The sequence below is a fragment of the Homarus americanus genome, unplaced genomic scaffold, assembly GCF_018991925.1.
Source record: "Homarus americanus isolate GMGI-L3 unplaced genomic scaffold, GMGI_Hamer_2.0 scaffold38238, whole genome shotgun sequence".
Taxonomy (NCBI): domain Eukaryota; kingdom Metazoa; phylum Arthropoda; class Malacostraca; order Decapoda; family Nephropidae; genus Homarus; species Homarus americanus.
The window spans coordinates 536,128-557,992 of record NW_024734360.1 but is presented as its reverse complement, the minus strand read 5'-3'; the positions used below and the strand labels follow the sequence as shown (position 1 = coordinate 557,992).

At 35.4% G+C, this 21,865-nt stretch overlaps 1 protein-coding gene across 4 annotated transcripts in view; it reads right to left on the bottom strand.

The window, feature by feature from the left end:
• LOC121870211 (sarcolemmal membrane-associated protein-like) overlaps positions 1-21,865 on the bottom strand; it is a 130,836-nt gene that overhangs the window by 16,203 nt on the left and 92,768 nt on the right. For 3 of the 4 annotated variants that reach the window (XR_006089677.1, XM_042371984.1, XM_042371987.1), the window contains 12 exons: positions 21,195-21,290; positions 20,433-20,575; positions 20,155-20,290; positions 19,291-19,525; positions 17,362-17,505; positions 11,528-11,590; positions 9,543-9,715; positions 7,498-7,656; positions 5,968-6,067; positions 3,923-4,059; positions 3,191-3,368; positions 2,434-3,005 (listed from right to left, as the gene is read on the bottom strand). Coding sequence is in view for 3 of the 4 variants with exons in the window: in XM_042371984.1 (XP_042227918.1) it covers positions 2,434-3,005; positions 3,191-3,368; positions 3,923-4,059; positions 5,968-6,067; positions 7,498-7,656; positions 9,543-9,715; positions 11,528-11,590; positions 17,362-17,505; positions 19,291-19,525; positions 20,155-20,290; positions 20,433-20,575; positions 21,195-21,290 (2,136 nt within the window). In the remaining variant the exon portion in view is untranslated. The remainder of the gene's footprint in view (positions 1-2,433; positions 3,006-3,190; positions 3,369-3,922; positions 4,060-5,967; positions 6,068-7,497; positions 7,657-9,542; positions 9,716-11,527; positions 11,591-17,361; positions 17,506-19,290; positions 19,526-20,154; positions 20,291-20,432; positions 20,576-21,194; positions 21,291-21,865) is intronic. The other variant, XM_042371986.1, reaches the window with a different exon arrangement.

The following is a 21,865-nucleotide window of genomic DNA, read 5'->3' as shown; positions in this document are numbered from 1 at the left end:
GGGTACCCGGGTTACGAATGGGTTCCATTCCTGAGGACGTTCTTAAGTCAGATTTGTATGTAAGTCGGAACGCATGCTATGTAAGTACCATAATTATTATTATTATTATTATTATTATTATTATTTTTTTATTTATTTATTTTTTTTTTTTTTTTTAATACGGGGAATAGCCCACCCGGGCACAGGTCATCGACCCAGAATGGGGACGAGGGGGCAAAAAATAAGAATCAGAAGAAATTAAAAATAGAAAAGAAAAAGATTACATTAATCTACACCACGAAGATGCCGGAAAACCAGCTTTTTGAAGCGAGACAGATTGTATGAGTACGGAAAAGCAGAAGAAGGCAGAGCATTCCACAGTTTGGCTGTGTGAGGAAAGAAGGATGTACTATAACGAGTTATTCTAGTGTGACCGACAGCCACAGAGAACGGTGAGCACCGCAGGCAAGACAAGTGTTTAAATTCCCATTACGTATATCATAGCCTAAGTCCTTATATACATCTAAAATCACTTAATTTAGGACAAAAGAAATAGAATGACAAAACACAGTAAACGAAAGTAAAAAATAAGTCCGGTCATTGCCACATTTGACAGGTTATCTATTCAGTAATATAAATTCATATGATCAGCTTCTTATGGTGTGTGATTCATCATGATTAATATAACATCTTCAATAATAGAAAATAATAAAATAATAATAAAGTATATAATTTGTAATATGACTTGAAAATAAAAATATAAGATGTATCAGACGGTATTCACTCAGGATGCATTCCTGGAGAGAGAGAGAACTTTTAGCAAATCGGCTTACAACAAGGTCCCAATAACATACTGTATAGTATTTGATATGGAGATACCTTCCTAAGAAAGTTATTTATTACCTTGGAATCATACATAGTGGCTCAATTTGGCTACTTGTACATTTTGACAGCTGATCAATGAATAAAGCAGGGAATATGCAGATGCGTAATACACTGCAATATTATTTACTATGTGCTACAATATTGTTTATTAATCCATAAAGCCTGGCTGATGTTCCTCTATGTCCTTAATTTTCATAGCATAGTTTGTATAGGATATTTATTTACTTGGCAACTCAAGTCACACATAATCTGTCTCAAGTTTCGTGGTCCAGTTACCCACCAGCTATCCTTCAACGTCTCATGACCCACCTCGCTCCTCCACACCCAAGCCAAGGTATTTGCTCAACAGTAGTGCTATACATTAAGAGTGGCTTGATTTGAGTGGCATTGATATAGTGTCGGGCGATGAAGACAGTGAGGGGAAAGAAACAGACCCAGATGATGTAGAGTTTGTTTAGGTGGCCAGCAGTGAGGACAGTGATATAAACAATGGTGCTCACTCATTCCAACCCAGCAAGGTTGTATTCGTGGGTGCTGTGGACGTAGGGGACCACATGCATGCCAGCCACAACAGTACGCTTAGCGTGACCAAAAACTTTATGCCTGAAATACCAGTTTTGAGCAGTCGAGTTAAAAAAATAATGATAAAATTTAAAAATGCCGAAATATGCCTGCATGGGGGATCTGGTGGGTCTTACATCACCCAGGGCATAGGGTTAAGTGCTGATAAATACTGTACCTACAGTATAGTGCTATTTACTCACTATAGCACTATTTGCTAAGTCCTGAAGACATGTTGTGAAAAGCATGAGAGATGGAGAGCACAGTTAACACAGTGGGGGATCAGATGTTTGAGCAATGACTCATCTGGGGTCAAGTGTGGCATTCTTTATTTTGGGGAAGTTGTTTATTTTATGATAACATTTTATCAATCCTGCACCAAATGAACCTAAATAATAAGTGGATTATGGTGAAATTTCATAAAGACATGTTAAACGAATCCTGGGGAGGTAGGCACCCACCCATGCTACCTACTGCTCCCAGATACACTCATATCTCCCACACACAATATACCCTACACTCTTATTTATTCCTATTTTTATCTTTAAAGAGTACTGTACTGTACAGTACAGTATACAGTTTTCTCTTTATTCATATGGAAAATTCTGTGGTGACTTACATATAACACTTTACAGTACGAAACAACCACAGCAGTGAAATCAGTTGCTGACAGCCAGGCATATTCTGATTTTTAACCCAGAGACTTCTCTCACATTTCTTTTATTGTTGATGTAATAGTGTTTCACTAACCTTGTTATGCGCTTAAAGACCTTAGCTGTTGAAGCAAAGTAATAACATTAGCTATAGCAACAACTGATTTTCTTGAAAAGCCCAGACAAGCAGTGTTAGGTCCAGAACCCTCACCCCCCAATAGATTAACTGTTTTGGACTTTCAAATTATCTGGACTGAAATCTGCCCCTATGAATCCGGTGTATCGAGGTACTTCTGTATAAAATGAATGACTGAGCAATCTCTTGGTGGAGATACATGGAGTAAGTTTTGCTTACCTTCATGTTAGGAGTTACCAATCCATCTGCTAAATCTTGTCGAGTGTCATTCATATTTTCATTTGTTTTCCTCTTGTTTTCATTATCTAGCGATTGCTGAAGAATACGTTCCTTGTCTTGCAAATTCGTAAACTCTTGTTTTGTCTTTAATAACTCATCTTGTAACTTTTTCAATGTATTTTTTAAATCACTAAGTTCCATTTCCTTAACTGCAACTGACTGACTGGTTTCTTGGGTATCAGAGGCAGAATTATGACTTGTAAGGCTATCTTGAGTATCTTTAACTGTTGTTCTTGAGGTAGAGATGAACCTTTCATCTGTGTCCATCACTGGAGTTCTCTCCTCAGCTGAACCTTCCCTTGATGCTAGAGGGGTGTTACACTCATCAAGCATTTCTCCTGTGATTTCATTATTACCACTGGGGATGCGAGGAGAAGGAGGAAGAATGAGGGGTGTGGTGGGAGAGGCCTGAGAGAACTGCAACCTCTCCTCAAGCCCTGCTATCCGTCTCTTTAGAGATTCGGCTTCCTGTACACTAAGGCTTGCTAATTCTTCAGCCTCACTTAGTTTTTCTGAAAGACAAAGTTGAAAAAAAAAATTAGTAGGCCATGAAAGCAAGCATTCCTGAACAGTCTTCCACCTCATTTAATCTCTGAGAGATGATTGATATTAGACTATTACAAGTGATTTTTGCCTTCACCAAAATTTTTCAAGTTAATCAGGGACTTCCTAAAAAAAAAAAAAAAAAAAGTCTTACTTCTAAGTAACTGAGTTTCCTCCTGAGCAGCCTGAACCTTCTGTTGCTCGTCCCTTAGTCTGAGTGTAAGGTTTGACAACTGTGTTTGGACCTCTTTAGAGGAGTCTTCAAGACGGCTCACTTGGCTCTGTAGTGATCCCACCGTCTTTACCTTTTCACTCATTAACGCTTCACTAGCCTGTATATGGAAACACAAGACAGTAGTATTATTACACTTAACACTGACAATGGCTAATTAAATAATTTATCTCCAGAAAAAAAAAACTGACCAGACAGTAAATCTTAAACTTAATGAAGTTACTTAGGCAGTAAGTAAGAACACACTGAATTTCTTATTCTCCTTCACTAAGTTAAACTATAGTAACAAATTCTGGCAACAGTTTTATGTTTTAAACCTCTTAGTTATATGTTAGCATCCTGTAACAGTATCCTAACATTTAAGTGCTCACTCACTCACTTCACAAGAAAAGGAACCCTTGAACAAATAAAGAAAAACTTGACAGGACCTAAACTTTTAAATTCCCTCATACATACCAAGCATTATTCAAATATAACCACTCCTTCCCTTATAAAATAACTTGAACAGCATTACAAAGACTTTTATCATCTGCTAATATCACAAATTTAATATTCACACTCTTCAAGTACCTCAAGCTGTACATTCACAATACCTAGACAACAATGTTAACAAAAAAATGTTAGCTTGCAAACTCATTTAAGTACAGTACTAACAGCTAGTTGCTGTCGAAGGTTAGATGCCTCATGTGATGCTGTGATGGCTGCTGTAGATGCCTGCGCCAAATCTTCCCGAATACGGGTCACTTCCTTTTCAGAAACCTCTTGTGCTCTTCGACTTGTTTCTAAAAGTTCTGAGGTAGAATCAACTTTCATTAGACAGTTCCTACACACATAGCAAATATAAGCTACTCAAAGTAGTGTGCAAATTTTTTAATTTTCAAAACAATGTTAATTTGAAATAGTGCAACTGAAACCTGCAATTTATAAAATAGAGCACAATACATGCAAGTTTTTAGTTATTTTTTAATAATATATATATATATATATATATATATATATATATATATATATATATATATATATATATATATATATATATATATATATATATATATATATATATATATATATATATATATATATATATATATATATATATATATATATATATATATATATATATATATATATATATATATATATTATTATATATCTTATTTGTATCACTTATATTACGTGTACATCAATTGTAAATCAAGAGACCCATTCCCCAATTATGTAATTGCATATTTTCCGGCTGCCATGCTCTTTCAATAAACCGTTAATTATTATTTTTATTATTATTATTATTATTATTATTATTATTATTATTATTATTATTATTATTATTATTATTATACACACACGTATATCATTATGTCTAAATCACATGTACGTTTGTATATTTTAAGCCACCGGCTGCAACTCTATTAATAAACCGTTTATTATTATTATTATTATTATTATTATTATTATTATTATTATTATTATTATTATTATTATTACACAATAACAGAGACTTAAATATTTGGACCCCTCAGTGCTATCCATTTACCTCTCCTGATCTTACTAAAATACATCCTATCTCACCTTTCTCCCAGATACAGTACTGTATAATATAAAATATTGTACACTAAGATTATATAGACTTAAAAGTTTTGCACGTCTTATACTCAGTCAATAAAGTAATCTCATCATTGCATAATTATTATTATTTTTTTTTTTTAGTTTTATTGGGCACCCCCCCTACAACCTGTGCAAGGTGAAACGCTTACAGCGCCCATCTGGGAAGCATGCTAAGTTCATGCTTGCCTTTATGTCTCATGAGTTAAGGGCGTAGAAGCCTGAAGGGTCATAGGTTTTTTTTGTCAAGGGCGTAGAAGCCTGAAGAATCATAGGTTTTTGTCAGTAATTTATTGGAAGCTCCAACAACTTTCCCTGAATACGAATTCACAACTTTTCGATTTACAACAGGTACCTACTTTACTGCTAGGTGAACAGGGATCAAGGGAGGCTAGGAAGTGTGTCCAAACAACTTTCCACCAGCCCGGGAATCGAACCCGTGACATCTCGCTTGCGAGGCAAGAGCGGTACCGCTCTACCACCGGTGCCCCCATCATTGCATAATGTTCCTGGGTCTGAGTGATATCATTGCATAATGTTCCTGGGTCTGAGTGATATTGTACACCAGCAATGGACCCAACAGTCACTTTGTAATGTACCCGGTACATGACAAAATGGCAAAATTATCATCACTGAGTAAAGTCGCATTTTATCATTCTTATTATCCTATACATCATCCATATACTTAAGGAAATGCTTAAATCTCCTCCATTCCATCCCTGCTATTTTCTATTCATATCGTATTCCCAAATATCAAGGAGAACAATATACTGATTTAATCTTTTCTCTTACCAAATATACAGCTCCTCCCCGACTTACGACTACCCGCACTTGTGACCTGCCTCAGTCGTACTAAAATTTTTTCAAATTACGTATTTTCGAGTCCCAACGTCAGTACAGACAAAATTTTCGTTGTAATTCACTTTAAAGTGGCTGGCAAGCTTAAAAGTGAGAGTTTTGTGGTGCTGAGAAGAAAAACAGACACCCATTTTAGATTTTTTATGTATTATTTAAGCATTTTCGACTTACGACCTGGATTTGGGTCCCTAACCCCGTCGTAAGTCGGGGAGGAGCTGTATATGCAACACTGTACAAACCTTGAAGTCTAAAGATGTCAGTACGTAATATAGACTCTTGAGCGACCTCCACTTCCTTCTCCTCATCCTTGTCCTCCAAGCTACCATTAACATTGGAGTCCTGTAAATGTAATAAAAAACAATCTTTATTTATAATATGTATGCAGCAATAGCAGCAGTATCTTTCAAAAAGTCAATCAGGTGGATTACTCAACCTAGGGACTCAAGCACATTGACTTAAGACTTGAGTAGAGTATGTGTCTCCCTATGGTCTGAATACTTGTGAATTAGCTGGATGTTTAAAACGAGCCAGTTGGGATTGGGTTATATTGTCAGTGGTGGCTCACAGGAGATCAATCCTACACTGCCTCCTCAATGTGGATTCTAACCCAGAACCAATGGTCCGTCAACTCATAACGATAACCACTCGGCAAATATACCAACGTGCCAACCTTCACAATACAGCAGGATCAATTAAGAAGAATCTAAACCTTAGCTATAACTTTTGCACTTAAAACATCTAGCTGTTCAGTTCAATCCCCCAGGTATCAGCCACCATCAATGTTTTACAGCCATTACATTTACAAGTGCCATCCTTTTCCCCCCAAAAAACTATTTCCTCGTGTTCTTTAATGCAAAAACTTTATCCACACATCCTCTGGAGCCACACTGCTCTTCCACTACTAATCTCAGGACCTATTGTAATTCTTTAAACAATGACTACAATACTGTATACCATATATACTTTACCTGGTATGCACAAATTATTTATCCCTATGATATTTACTTTGTTTTTATCACCTTTCCTTTCTATACACAGACTATACAAGCTCTCTGTCAATCAGTCTTAATACTTCAACAGTGACCCCACCCACTCCAGGTTCTTTACTATTCTTGAGTTTACTGTCACTCTCTCCTCCCTTTTTACTTTGACAGTTATGCAATCCAACGTGTACAAGAAAAAATAAGTCTGTCCTTCTAGGTGGAAACCAATGGAAATAAGCTTCTAATGACTTCCTTAGTCTATCCTCGATCAAACTGACTTGCCGTTCACCATTGAATATATGTGTACTGAGCCAATATGAAATTGTATGAATTTTTTACAGAACAAATATCTCTTTTCATATATGACATTTAGTAGCAGTTTTATTTTACATTTTTCTGAAATATATCCAATCGATTTCCCAATGCTATTTCTAATTGTTCTCTTAGGTGTTCTCACTATTCAGTCCCTCCAGATTTTTTTTTTTTTTTAATTTTGTGACAACCTATCATCTAAGTACCCATCTTCTTTCTCTTTTGCATTCTTTCACTTTTCTCTTTAGTTTTCTTCTAATCTCCCTGTACTCCTTCCTTATTTTGTTACTCCTTTCTCACATATGGTGTTCATGTGCCATCCACTTCCCATTAATGAATAAAGCCAACTTCTCATCCCACCATTCCCACTCCTTGTAAGGATGATTATAAGTTAACAAATACTGTACTGTACACACATTAGTAGGAATGGGAAAACTGCATTTATTTCAGTATAAGTGTTAATGGAGTTGCTACCTTGCACTCCTTTGGTGAGATGATAGTGAGGGAGCTGTCAGTCTTTGTGGGGATGATGGTAAGAGTGGTATCTGCATCATGGGAGTCATCTAGGTCATTGGATCTTTCTTCATCTTTGGTATCGTCTTCATTTAAATTGTCTTTGCTTTTCAGGGAATCCTGAAAAAGAACACCAATTTTAATATATAAATTACCACACCTATCTAACTGGTAAAAACAAGAGATTTTTTTTTTCAACTTAATCCCTGTATAGTAATGGTTAATGAGTACATACAAATGTTTTCATAAATGCAATAAAAAAAAGTATGGAACCACAATTTATGACCAAGGGAAAAAGACAAGTGACCTGTGAATACAGGTATATGTCAATTGCTTTTGGGCCTATCCTTGCAATTAAAAATTGTAAAGTAACAAATGAAAATTTCATAAATTCATTAAAGCCAAATTAAAGCCAAATCAATGATAACAAACACATACAATTTCAGTATTAATTCATCCTGACAGGATCATGGCAGGCATTTGGTGTCAACTAGTACATAAAATGTTAATAAAAGACAATGATGAGATTTCATAACAAGGGAACTGTTTGATTAGTGTATGTAGTTAATAAAGAAAAGCAGAAGAATCATATCCCCAATTGCTTAAGTACTGTGCAGTATGTGAAGGAATATTGCAATACAAAATAAACTAATCCATATCTCTTAAACTGTGGCAGACTATAGCTTGGGGCTGTCCTATCAACTTTTTTTATCCTTTCAAACCTTTTCATACAACACAAAGAAGAGAATCTAGAGAAAATGCACAAAAACACATATTTTCTCTTCATTTGCCGTTATTTATTCATTCTTACTCCCTTTCCATTACAAGGCTCCAAATATCTCTCCAGTTTATCCGGTCACTTCTTACAAACTACCATCACCCTTTCCCTAAAACTAACTGATACCATACCTTTTGCTCACTCACTCATACTGCTACTTCCCACATGTCCAGCCCTTCATTTCCAAAGCATCCTTCAATCTCTTGGCATTCTCTCTCCCTCTTAACATTCACCTTTGAATTAAACTCTCCATTTACCAACCTTTCATTTTCTATTCTCATATTAAGTTCACTCCATCAGGGGAAATCCTGTTCAGCTGTCTGTCAAATTTTTGGGTTCCACATCAGCTTATTTCTATAGTCTGAATTAACTGAATCTATTCACCCCACATACACTACAGTATTGTTTCTAAATAGTCCTTTCTGCCACTTCTAAAATGCTCCTTCTTGGATCCATAATCCGTGCATCACAATAATAATGCTGGCTCAACAACTTCCTTACACATCCCCATCCTTTGGTAAGGTTTCATTCTCCATACATTTTTCAATCCATTTATTACTTTTTCCATCACTCTGTGATTCACTATTAGTTATTCCACTCACTGACACATTCAATCCCATATACGTATTACAAGTGCCGCAATTCTTTCATTTCTATCTTAATTCAAATTAACATTGATTTCTCTCTCTTGTATCTATTCATTTGTTTTGTTCACATTCACTAATAACTTTCTCATAGCATGTACACACAAATACACACACAAAGGCACACTCCACAAAACCCATTCACTAACATTTGAAAACTGTCTTCAGAATGGTTAACCTGAGTAGCAACAACTACAAACAGCAGATGACTCATTTCCTAATTGTCCAACTTCTTTCCATTCTTCTTGCTTTCATTTCTCTTTCTACATGTTGAATTAAATATTCAACAACCATACCAACATAAAAATCCTCAATGGAATTCTATTCTTTTTGAGAAGCTTCATGACTGTAAGGCCAACAGAGTTTGAGAAGAATAAGATAAATACTACACTAAAATGCACTACAAGCAAAGGATAACCAAAAAACTTAACCAAGATCAGACGTTGTCAAATTGTAGACCACAGTGACCCACTTGATGTGGTGGCATAATATTCACCAAGATGCATGCTGATGTAGGAACAGATGGACAAGGATAACACTACATGCTCCTCCTACATTCATGGTGAGGCATAAAAAGAATTTACCTTCTTTTTCCTGACTAAAGTGTTGTCATCATAGATGTCGTCGTATATTACGGGAATCTCGGACACTACCTGGTAGTCTCTCAAACGATCCTCCAGGGTAGCTATCTGAGCTTGTAGGTGCTCCGTTAGTGCTGTGTTTGCTGCACTCTTGGCTTTGTTGTCTGCAAGCTCCTCTGTTGAGTATGCACAAAACACCCTCATCATATACCATTCATGGGCAAGTATAAGCATAATCATTAAATGTCCAACACCACTACAGATTATGTGAAAAAGAGTATAAATATAGAATCAGTTTAAGATTCATGCAATAACTATCATCTTCAAGTTCAAGCTATTCCATAAGAAAATATGCCAATTGTTAGGAAGCCCAAAATATTGCCACAAAGGTTCTTTTCATAAATTAAAGTACTGTGCAAAAAGGCAAGAATTAGAGCCAGGACCCATGCAGGTGATGTATTAACACCGGATATATGAAAATGTGCAATTACAGCTACAGTACCATGTACCTAAAGTGACTGTTGGCATACAGAAAGCCTTCAACTTACACATGATTACATATTTTAAAAGTCTGATGTATATAAAATTCACACAAACCGAACTTTAAACTGGGGATGCATTCCTCAGAAATAAGTCAAAACTCCACAATTTTCATTTTAGCAAAAAAATGAACACTTCTAGAGGTATTTAATGACAAAGAAAATTTATAAATTTCATTCACTACTGAATTGAACATACCTAACACAGTTACATAGATGATATGCATAAATAAATACTGTACTCGTAATATGTACTTCACAGGTGCTGTTCATTATTCCATATAAATTGATTTCAGTTGAATGCAAGAGAATGGGATTCTCTGGTGTACCAGCATGTGTCCTAGATATTGTTACATACCACTTAAGAAGTTCTGTAAAATCAAATGCCAGTGACTGTCAAAAAAGCCACCAACAAGAGAAAAGTAATTTGTGTTACTGTAAGGATATTTCTCCCTCAACTGAAGGTTTCAATCTTTAGGCCACACTTACTATAGAATATCTCTGAGTGACTTGTCAGCAAACTCTTCAATCTTCTCTTAAATTTCCTTTGATTTTCTGACTTCCAATTCTGTTCATCTGATAAAACAACATTCTACTTCCATTCATTCTTTAGCCTTAGAGAACAAGCCATAAGCTATTCCCTTCAAGTTAGCCATAGAAAACTTCTGGTATTAACTTGAGTGTGTAGGCAAGATTGTGTATGGCCCACTTGCCTTTAAATACAGATAAAAGCTATGACACAATACATTTTCAGGCATAAAAATATTCTCTATCAAGTCTCCTCACTTGTTTTCTCAATGCATTAAAATAAGTAAAATTATCCAGTGGACCTTGATTTGTATAAATTACTAAATAAATACTTAAAAGAAAAAACTTACCAGCACTTTAAAATTTCATACATGTAATTAAATTCCTTAATAAAGCAAGCATGTGATACCAACCTAAAAACCATTCTCAGACATGCAACAGAAATTAGGTGCTAAGTGAGAATATTGAGTCATGCAACAAAACACTAGTCATCAAATTACATAACAAACAGTAAGCTCTATTATTAGTACAGCAGTTCCATATATGCATGCAATACAAACAAGACAAAATATAAAGGGTGCTGAGGATTTCTGCAGTGCTTACTCTTTATTTAAAGAACAAATCAATCAAGTACCAAAGGGCTATGTTATAATATTGCAAACTTGATAGATAATATTCTTTATATTTATTTCTTAAACTTGAATGGGATATCTTTACTGTATATCCTGGTACCTTAACTGCCTAAACTGATGCTACAACTATACAGTATCTGAATAATCAACAAGATTGTAATGGAAGTAGGGAATTAAGTCTAAGAATTAACTTGTTGTGAAGGAAAAATCTGTAGTGAACAATTTCTTGCCATAGTAAAATAGGTCCATAATATGATTTTACAGAAGGCGGGATGAGATGAAAACTCACCCTGGAGGCGGGCGCGCGTGCTCAAGCATCCAGCCTCCGCACTGTCTGCCAGCTCAGCCTCATCTAAAGTAGACAGACAGCATCGTCCGTCAGCATTAGGATCAGTAGCCAGGGTGTTGTCATTCATTGTTACCACAAGCAACAGTTAAGATCACCGGGCATACTCACACATACAGTATTTGCAAATCACACAATATTATTAGGCCCTTGATCTTTCCACACTATAAATATACATGTTTTGGGTTATTTAAAATTATCAAAATACTGTACATGTACAGTACAATACTAGTTTTCCAAAGTCTAAAAATTTTGATAACTTCATCATTATATCTCCTCCTCTGAGATTAGATCCTGTAAATCCTATTACATGCCAGATAAATCCAGCAGAGAAATCTCAATGTACAGTACTGTACTGCACTGCACTGCTCTAGCTGCAAAAAATTTATAACATTACTAAACAGAAAAAAGTCATTTCAATTTCAGACCACAATTACAAATTTTGCAGGGGTCCCTCAATTAACGAACGGTTCGGTTAACGAATTACCTTCCATAAGAATCTTCAATTCGGTTAACGAACAAAAATTCGATTAACAAAACCCTTACGAACATCACGTTATGTTGTGAGCATCAGCTGATGGGCTAGTCTGCCAATTCAGTACTCTGTTCTATGTTTACATTCGTTTCCAGTGGAGTAAATATCAAGAAAGTTGTGCTCTTTAATATTTTTGCATTTTTTATATTAAAATTATAAAATTATTAGTCATTTTGACATTTATTTAACATATTGATAATATATGCAGTACAGGGAACTAGTTTTTTTGTGCGCCCATCAGACGCTTGACTCAGCCACAAGGCGTCAGTTGGGCTTTGTTGACAGTGGAGTGTTCTATTTTGTTGGCGTCTTGAATATTTTTGCATTTTTCATTGAAATTATTGGTCATTGTGAAACTTAGTTAATATATTAATAATATATAGCACAGGTCAGTGTTGATTTAAATAAAATAATCTTGAATTACACTTAGTGAACATAAAATTTTATTGGTGAAATGACGGCATCAAGCAAGGTTCCCTGAAAGGTGATTTCTCCCCCATCAACCACTTCCTTCTCTTCTCCCTTCTCCTCCACCCCCACTTCTAATTCCCATCATCAACCAGGAACCTTCTACATACACACCTCAAAGTAAGTGTACTTTACTGCATTTTTTTTTTTACTTTGTATGTACTTTTCAGTGAGCTGGAACCAATTACCCAATATCCCATTGAAACAATGGATTCGGTTAACGAAATTTTTGGTTAACGAACGACCCTCTGGAACGAATTGTGTTCGTTAACCGAGGGACCACTGCATTTATAAATAAACAACTGAAGGACAAAGTTTGGAAAACAGAAGTGAATTGAGGACCAAAGAGCAAAGAAAATACCATAAAAGGAAAAGAAAGTTCTTATCAGTGATGGTGAAGTTGGAGAAGGGAGCTCAAAATAACATCAATGTGAGCACAAGTGACAAAAGCTTCAAAAGAAGGTTGTCCAAAGTGTTGGAAGGTACTTTGCAGGATGGTAAGACAAAACATAAAGGATATACTGTAGACAACATCTGGATGGATGTGATACATGTGGGTGATGGTCAGGTACAACCCAGTATATAAAATTATATATACAATATTCACATACTGTACAACACAATCCAACTTCTGGAAGGGAAGATTTTATGGCCTTGGAAAACAGAAATGATTGTGCTGAATTATCAGGAACACTTAATGCACATAGTTTTGCATGTAATACAGTATGACATTTAAAAATAGCAAATTTTTGTACAATGAACTTAATAAAAAACGCAAATATATAATTCCTTCAACTGTGGAAAGATCAACGCTTCTTACTTATAAGGACTGTCATACATAAAATCATTAATGCATTTTCAGTCATGCAAATATTCACATTTGTCAGATATTAGTAACAAACCAGATAAGCCGAGACACATACTAGTAACTATAAGAATAAAAAGGTATAAGGAAAAATTTACAAAGTTCTTGAGTCAAATATTCCATCCAAATAAATTTTACATGACATTAACCAAAATTCTAAGGGAGGATACACAGACTACTAAAGGAGCTATTTTTAACTGGGTTCTACTCTACTCCAAATTTAAAAGTTACAACATTAATGGTCTGATATTTTGTCTTCATATAGTATAGAAAAAAAAGTATTCAAATTTATGTGAGGAGGAGGGGGAGAAGGGGGAACAAAGAGGTAGTGAGAGTGAATGGAATTGACTGATAACACCCTGTAGAATTTTCTGGGCTCTCAACACCTAAAAAATTTGTATTATCACAACACATGGAAAAATATGATGGGGAGGAGGGGCACTATTGCATACAAATGCTCATATATAAGGACATAAGGGTAAAAGGTATATGAAAGGGTCATAAGCAGCTATAATGGGTCTTAATGCTGAGTTGTCTCCATAGCTCTACAGTGTCCTGTGGAAAAAATCCATATGGTCTGGACACACACAGTTTGTGGTTTACCCTACCATGTTGGCAACATGGTCAAGTGTGATGCATATTCACAGACTACCTTGTCCATGAGGACAGTTCAAGATCCGATCTTTAACCATATACCCACAATAAAATGTAAGACCTTGAAAAGTGAGCAATGATATAAAAAATTTAAATTGATATTCTTAGGTTCAGTTAAGGTGACTAAAATCAATGAGAAAGACACTAGTTTCATTTGCCTCATATCCACCAGAGGGGATACCTGTGGGTTGAAGAGAATACTTAAATAGGGGATTTCAGATTAAACAATCAAGACTCAGGGGAACAGTCGCTATAACAAATTTCCTTCATCTAAAAGCAGTGATGATAAGTTTTAAGTTATAATTCCATAGTAAATTGTTATTTGGTATGGGCTTCAGAGTAATAAAAAATGGTGTCCTGACAATGATTATTAAGAGAAATAGGTAAGAGCAGTTTACTAATATTTGGGTCATTCAAGGGCTGCTTTGTAATATTCACATTCTATTTATCTCAACAAATTACTGCCTCTGAAAGTTTGATTCCACGCTGTTTCTACTTAATTGCTAATATATTTTGCAGATTTCTAATTACCTGACTTTCATTTCTATTTCCATCTTACCAATGAAACTTTCTTAATAAACATATTATAATGATGGGGGCTATTACTGTACAGTATCTGTACAACAACTACACACTGGACTACTGTAGGTCAGAATAAAATATGTTGAAGTCAACTAAACAATGTAAGCATGGAAAATAGCCATTAAAGAGTGATTATGGACCAATTCATTAACTATATTTTGTTGAAGTGGTCAGAGCATTATTTATATACACTGGAACCATAAAACAGTGATACCCAAATTAAAAAAAAATTGCATACTGTACAGTAGATATGTATGAAAATTGTTTGTTAGAAAATTCTATTCTATACTGTACAGTGATATCCCCATCAGTCGGAATAATTGGTGCAGAGCTCTTCTGAGAATGAGAAGATTTCAGGGTACAGGCAGTCCCGGGGTTACGAACGAGTTGCGTTCTTGGGACGTCCTTAAGTCGAAACACATGCTATGTGCATACCGTATTTACAGGACAATGTTTAAAATCCCACTATATTAGAGCCTAAGTCCTTATATACTGTACATCTAAAATTACTTAATTTAGGAGAAAAGAAGAAATAGAATAACAAGATACAGTAAATGAAAATAAAAATAAATAAGTCATTGTGTAAATAAAATACTGTAAATTTAACGTTTAATCTCATTCGCATCAGCGGATGCTCGTAAGTCGAACGTTCATAGCCTAGGGACTACCTGTATTAAGACGAATTTCTCATCCCCGGAATTTTTCCAGATATTGTACTGGATAAAGTTTTTCAAGCATCTAAACTACACATATCGCACGGACAGACACTTGTACATCCCCATAATATTTCTGGGCACTGAGGAAAGTTTTCCGGAAATCTACAGTACACATCGGTGCTGGGAAAATTTTACGAGAGTCTGAACTAAGCATCTCGCATGGACAAACACTCTCCCATTATGTTTTGGCCGCAGTCACGAGCAAAAATATTTACAGCTACCAAAAGAGTGTAAAAACTTTTAATCACAACATCTATTCTAATTGTTTGAGAGATGAATTTGGTACCATAATGATCCCGTATAATTCTCGACAAGATAATTCATTAAACGATCCTTAAACAAATTATTTCAACACAGTATAATGAAGGCGAAACGTGAACATTTTAGAGCATGTTGCAATCTCTCAGAACTCCCGAAAAATTTGTTCCCATGCCCAGAACAGTAAGATTTTCTCAGATTTTTTCCCCAAAAATGTGCAAGATTTTCATCTTCAGAAGCTCGTTCCCATGCCTGGAATGGAGAGTTGTCCTGGAAATTCTTCCAGCTCAAAATCAATTTCAGCTATAGGAGAGTTCCAAGGACCGGGTATACCGGCTAACGGGGAGATTACTGTACTGAGATAAAAAATCCAAACAGCCTATAAATGGAGGATTATGTTAACGTTTCTCAGTTAAGTGGGGACAAAAATATGACTGAAAGATATAAAACGGTAAAAAATATTAATAACAACTGTGATCAACACACCGCTGCTGGGATTAACCGGTTCCACACCAATAGAATCTTGTGAGCTGTGAGCTGCTGAATCTCTCAATGAGCACTAAAATAAAAGTAGAAGTCTTGAATGTCTTATGGATGGCATTAACATTAGATGCACCTTAAGAGGGGCAGGAACCTAAGAAAGCTGTTACATGTGTTGTTGGAAATGGTACATATCCCAACTAGAAAAAGTGTTCTTGGTTTAGCAACACATCCAACAAGAACCTGTCTTAACATATTTTCACATCCAAGCTGAAAAGAATCTACCAATCTTTAGAAAGTCTTGGGAGCAGAAACCACAACTATGTGTCAACACCACCATTCCTATACTGTGTCACCCAAATTTTCACTTACGAGGAAAAAAAATATCAATAATTACTATAAGACGCTTCCAAGTAATACAGGAGAAGGGGTGTAACTGTCAACTGTACGAGGGTACAGTCGGCCATAAGGAATAAGTATACACACTGTAGCTGTAAGGTTCGAAAATGGTCTGGTAACGTTGAAACTGCGCATCCAGACACATGATGATACTCAGCTCCCCCCACCTGTTATCTCTAACTATTTTCTGTTTCCCCTTCTTTATTCTTCTATTTACTCCTCTTCCATATTCATAGGAAAGTTGATCCAATCCAACCCCTACTGTAATGTAAACTCATTCATGAGGTCTCATTAAATAAAATAATGCTTAATGCACATAGATAAATGATCTCTGTACTACACCTGCAGTCTATTACTAAATATTCCACTATTCAAAATAATCCTTCTTCTACTGGTAATGAACTTTAGATTTTCTCAGGTTTCCTGACAGGGCAACATAAGTTTTCAAAATATATGCAATACAATACAGTAGTGCATATATTTTTAGTTTTTTAAGCTGAAACAGCAAATCATAAAGTTGACAATATACCCTTTACAATTCAGTTCCAAATGGATGACACAAACTAAATTTTGGCAAAGGAAATACTACCAGGTATAGAGACATGCTTGTTTTTACTGAAACTGAGAAAAATATGGACTATTAAAGTTCTACATTAAACTACATCTTTAAGTGATAGAAAAAGAAAATCCAAAAATTAATCAAAACAAACACACATCCTCACTCAGAGGCACTACAAATCATTAATAAATAAATCTTACACATGCCATTATAGTTAACTCTGAGTAACTTATTGTACTGTACTCCGTCATAAACACTTACGTTTGAGCTGAGAAACATTGGCCTCAGCTTGCCTGAGTTCATCCTGAGCATTTTGAAGACGATCCTTTAGTGTGTGGATCTCCCTCTGTGTTGTTTCTAGGGCTTGTTTTATATCTGACGGTTCTATACTTAACAAATCCAAACCTGTGGGCATTATGGTTCTTCAGTATTACTGTATTGAGATCAATGTATTAAATATGTGGAGATAAGAGACACACTCCAAAATGGTATGAGTATTTCATGTAAAGTATACTGATTCAAAGTATTCAAATAATAACATCTTACAAACAGATAAAGGGTCACTGATTTGGTTGGAGATTACGTCAAGTCAATAACTTTAATTTTGGATGAGAAGATGAATCGAGCTATTCTTTAAATTCATTATATTTTCCGACTTATGATGCTTAACTGTGTACTTTCCCCTTTACTACTCTACATGATTTGTTTTCCTTCTTTTCACTTCCAGACACACCCATGTAACTCTCTTCAGGGCAAGCTAAATCACCACATTACCTGTAAACAACAATTCCTGCACTACTCCACAATGTGCTTCTCCACTATAGAGATTCTTTACTACTTCAGTACAAACAGAGATGAACTTCGATGCTGACCCCTGCTACTTGGTACAGTCCAACTATGAATTCTTCTATGATTCCAAGTCCTGTTTTAACCATTGTCTGAGCTACTACATACACTACTTCTACTATTTGGTTAACTTTCTCAGGTGCTCCCATTTTGGTACCCTATAACAGGCCTTTTCTACATTTATAAAAAGGAGGGTCTTGTGATGGTGACATTCTTTACAGGGGTCCATCTAAGCCCCACCATCCTTCACCCAATTTAGTACTGGAAAGCCATATTTTCAGAACCAGTCCCCCAATTCTACCAACGCTTTCAGGAAGTTGAAAGTACTGAAATTCAAACACATTTTCACAAGCTTTGAAAGATACCCAGTAACATAAAATTTAAAATCTTTCCAGAATTTCCTTTTCTCTTGATTTAATTGTGTTCTCCTTTCCATCAGTGTTTAAAATGATCAACTGATAGGATAATTATTGGTTAAGGATTTTAATTACCCAAACATCACAATGAACAGTGACACATAGAATTATAAAATATGTCTTTCTTCAGCTTAGTTTTTGTTATCCCCGTGTAAAAACACTTTCCATATAGCAAGTATTATTATTAAAATACTACAAAACTATATAACAATCTTGGTTCATATTAGCTGCACTCTGCATTTCAACATGTTTTATGTATGATTACAGCACAGTACTGTACTGTATGTACACTGAAACAAGGCTTAACATACCTCACAACTTTCAATATTGTCTATGCTGGCTACTATATCTACACACTACAGCATGCCCTGACAATTTGCGGATTTTTAATTCGTGGACCTTGATTATTCGCGGATGGCATCCTGGATGTACCCAAGATTGTCTAACGGTAGTTTTCAAGTTGCTGGCATTTTTGCAGCCAGAACAGGGAGCCATTCGTTTTAGAGACAGTATTTTTTTTTTTTTACCTGGTGTGTGTGTGTGTGTGTGTGTGTGTGTGTGTGTGTGTGTGCACATACACAGGTATACTATACAGTATATATTTAATACTGTACAGCACTATGTGTCAAGGTAAAGTGAGTGAGGGTAAAAAAATTATGATCCTGATCTATTACCAAATTAATCCAGTTAACTAAACAAAGAGAATGCATGTTGTACTATGATGACAGCCATACAGGATTTACATAAAAAGAAATAATTAAATTTATATATGACAACATTCATTCAGATATCACAGGGAATTAGAATCACGGTTTCAGATAATGGCTTATTAATATAAACCATTAAAAACCTTTGGTTACTGTAATTTCACTTTCCAATAGAACAAACTGCACTATAACCATAAAACTTGATGACATATACAGTATACCTTGTGAATCTTTCAGGGGTTTTATAAGTCCACTTATTTCACCATTTTTAATGTTCTCATATTTAGCTTTCATGGCACTTAGTTGCTCTTTGGTGAAGTCACTTTCTGCTGTTATACTTTCTATTCTAGCCATCAATTTGTTTTCTTCACTAGATTTTTCTGATAATTTACTTTGCAATTCTTTTTTCTCTTGTTCATTGTTTTCCTCTGCATCCTTCAGCTGATCCTCAACACTCTGTAAATATAATCAACATCCAATTATTGATCATGCTGCAGTTGGCACTACCTCAGACATGACATTGTGTAGTAGGCAATGGGTGGTATGAACAAAGATACATCCAGGGCTGTTGGGCTCTTTTATTACAATTTTGGACACCCAAATCCAGATGCCCCCCTCTCAAATACACATATATGCATAAAATGAATCCGATAACTACAATATTTTTTCAGGGAAATGAACCCCCCTCCCCCCAATCTCTCAGACAAGGCTGGGCCTAATCAAGATCCTACTGACATGATAAGGTTTTCAATCTTATGATAAATCTCTCAAAAGATCCCTGGATGAGTCCCTGGTGATACATTACAATGCCATGACTAAAGATCAATTCTAAGTGAAACAGACAATGTTATTCATCTTGCTGTGTCTCAGATGAACAACCAGAATAACAGACCTAAACTACAGTACTACAGAACAATACTCTTATTTACTATGTCCTATGAACCTTGTAGTATGCATCATTCCTCTATAAATATAAATGACTCAAAACACTAAATGAAAAACCTAACCAAAGTTAACTTGAGATCACTGGTTATCATTTTTCTATGATAGTTACAGTAAGATAACTTAAAGCAAGTTTACGTCACCTTTAGTTTTTCCGTGAGCTGTGCAACTTGTTCATTTTGAGCAGACTGCTTCTCCAATAATTCAACAAGCTCTTTTTGAGTAGTCTCACAAACTTCTTTCATGTGTGCTAACTCATCTTCTGATGTGCTTAAAGTTCTGGAAAAATAGTATTATAAACTTATGCTCAATCCAATTCCAGAATATCTGGAAATGAGCAAATTATAACAGAATATAATGTGTAGCAAAAGCAAAAAACAATATTACTGTACCTACTGCTCAAAGGAGGTACAACCCTTACCTTTCTAAATCTGCTAGTTTTGTGACAGCATCTAATTTCTCTTGTAACACTCGTCTTAAGGACTCTTTGGCAGTGGTTTCATACTGACCCTTCTCGTCCAGTAATCTTCGCATCTCTTCTCGAACACTGTCTTCTGGGTAATTCTGCAGTGTAAGAGATAACACTGTAATATTAGCAAGCATTTATTCTTACCCAAGTTTTAACCAACTCATGCAGGATGTCATCAAAGTATCCTAAGCCAAAATTTAACAAAATCATTGTAATAATGTAGCTATGTACAACAGGGGGGCCCAAACCCAATAGCTGTGTACTGCACTAACAGCATCACAGAATATCAATCAATAACATCACAATAGTCTCTAGTCATCCTTGTTATACAGAAGTATTACTTTTCTTCCCTGGTCCACTTTGTTAACCATAACACTTTTCCAACAGTATTTTCTTTAAAATCTTCCCAGAAAAAGTAATTTCAAATTTTAAAAATACAAAACAAATGCTGAGAATTCTTATGAAATGATATAAACTTTTAATGATCTTCCAGTATTCTCAACACATCCATCACACTAAGGCAACAATGGTATGTGATGCATCAATACACAACATAACCTAAATTCTCTAATTAGAGTAACAGTATAAGTCATGCTCAATTAAAGAGACTGATAACCTAGACAGGATATGAACCTCCCCCTCCCTTATACTCAACACAGCCCCACTATGATGATTGTACGAGATACTAAAACACTTCTTTGTCAACTGGTTTACCTTGGCATAAGTAGTAAGTTGACCTTCAAGAGTTTCTAGTCGTTGAAGTAATCGATCTTCATCAATCATTGCTTTCCAGCTATGTGTAGCTGCTTCCTGTTGAAGACAACCCCCACAAGAAATAATAATACACATTAGAATGAGAGGTGAAAATTGGGAGAGTAACACAACATAACCTGGCCATTTTCTTATTCTGACACAGTATTTTGTCAGGGCACTACTACTTAAAAGAATGGGGGAGAGATGGAGCATGCATTATGAAAAGAGGGGTAGGAGGTTTAAGTCAAAGAAGCTAATAATGCTACAGAACACCTGCCCTAACAGCCAAGGTTATGGGCATCAGTCCTAATGTGCCCAAATCTAATCAAAAGGATTGTGGTTCACTGAGATTTAAGCCCATTAGAATTCAAGCCCTATAATACCTAGAGTCATATTAGATTTGTCTCATTTAATAAGTTGAGGCCTATTTGGACAGGGGCCCATTGGATATATCACCAGAGAAAGTCTATCCCTCATGACTGTCTATAAACAAATTCACCATTTATATACACCGAGAAACATGGATACTGAGTGACCCTTTTTACTAGAGTAATAAAAATGGAGATGACAAATCTTATAAATCATTGTATATCTCCTAAAATTAATTATACTGTATAGCTACAGTACTAAAT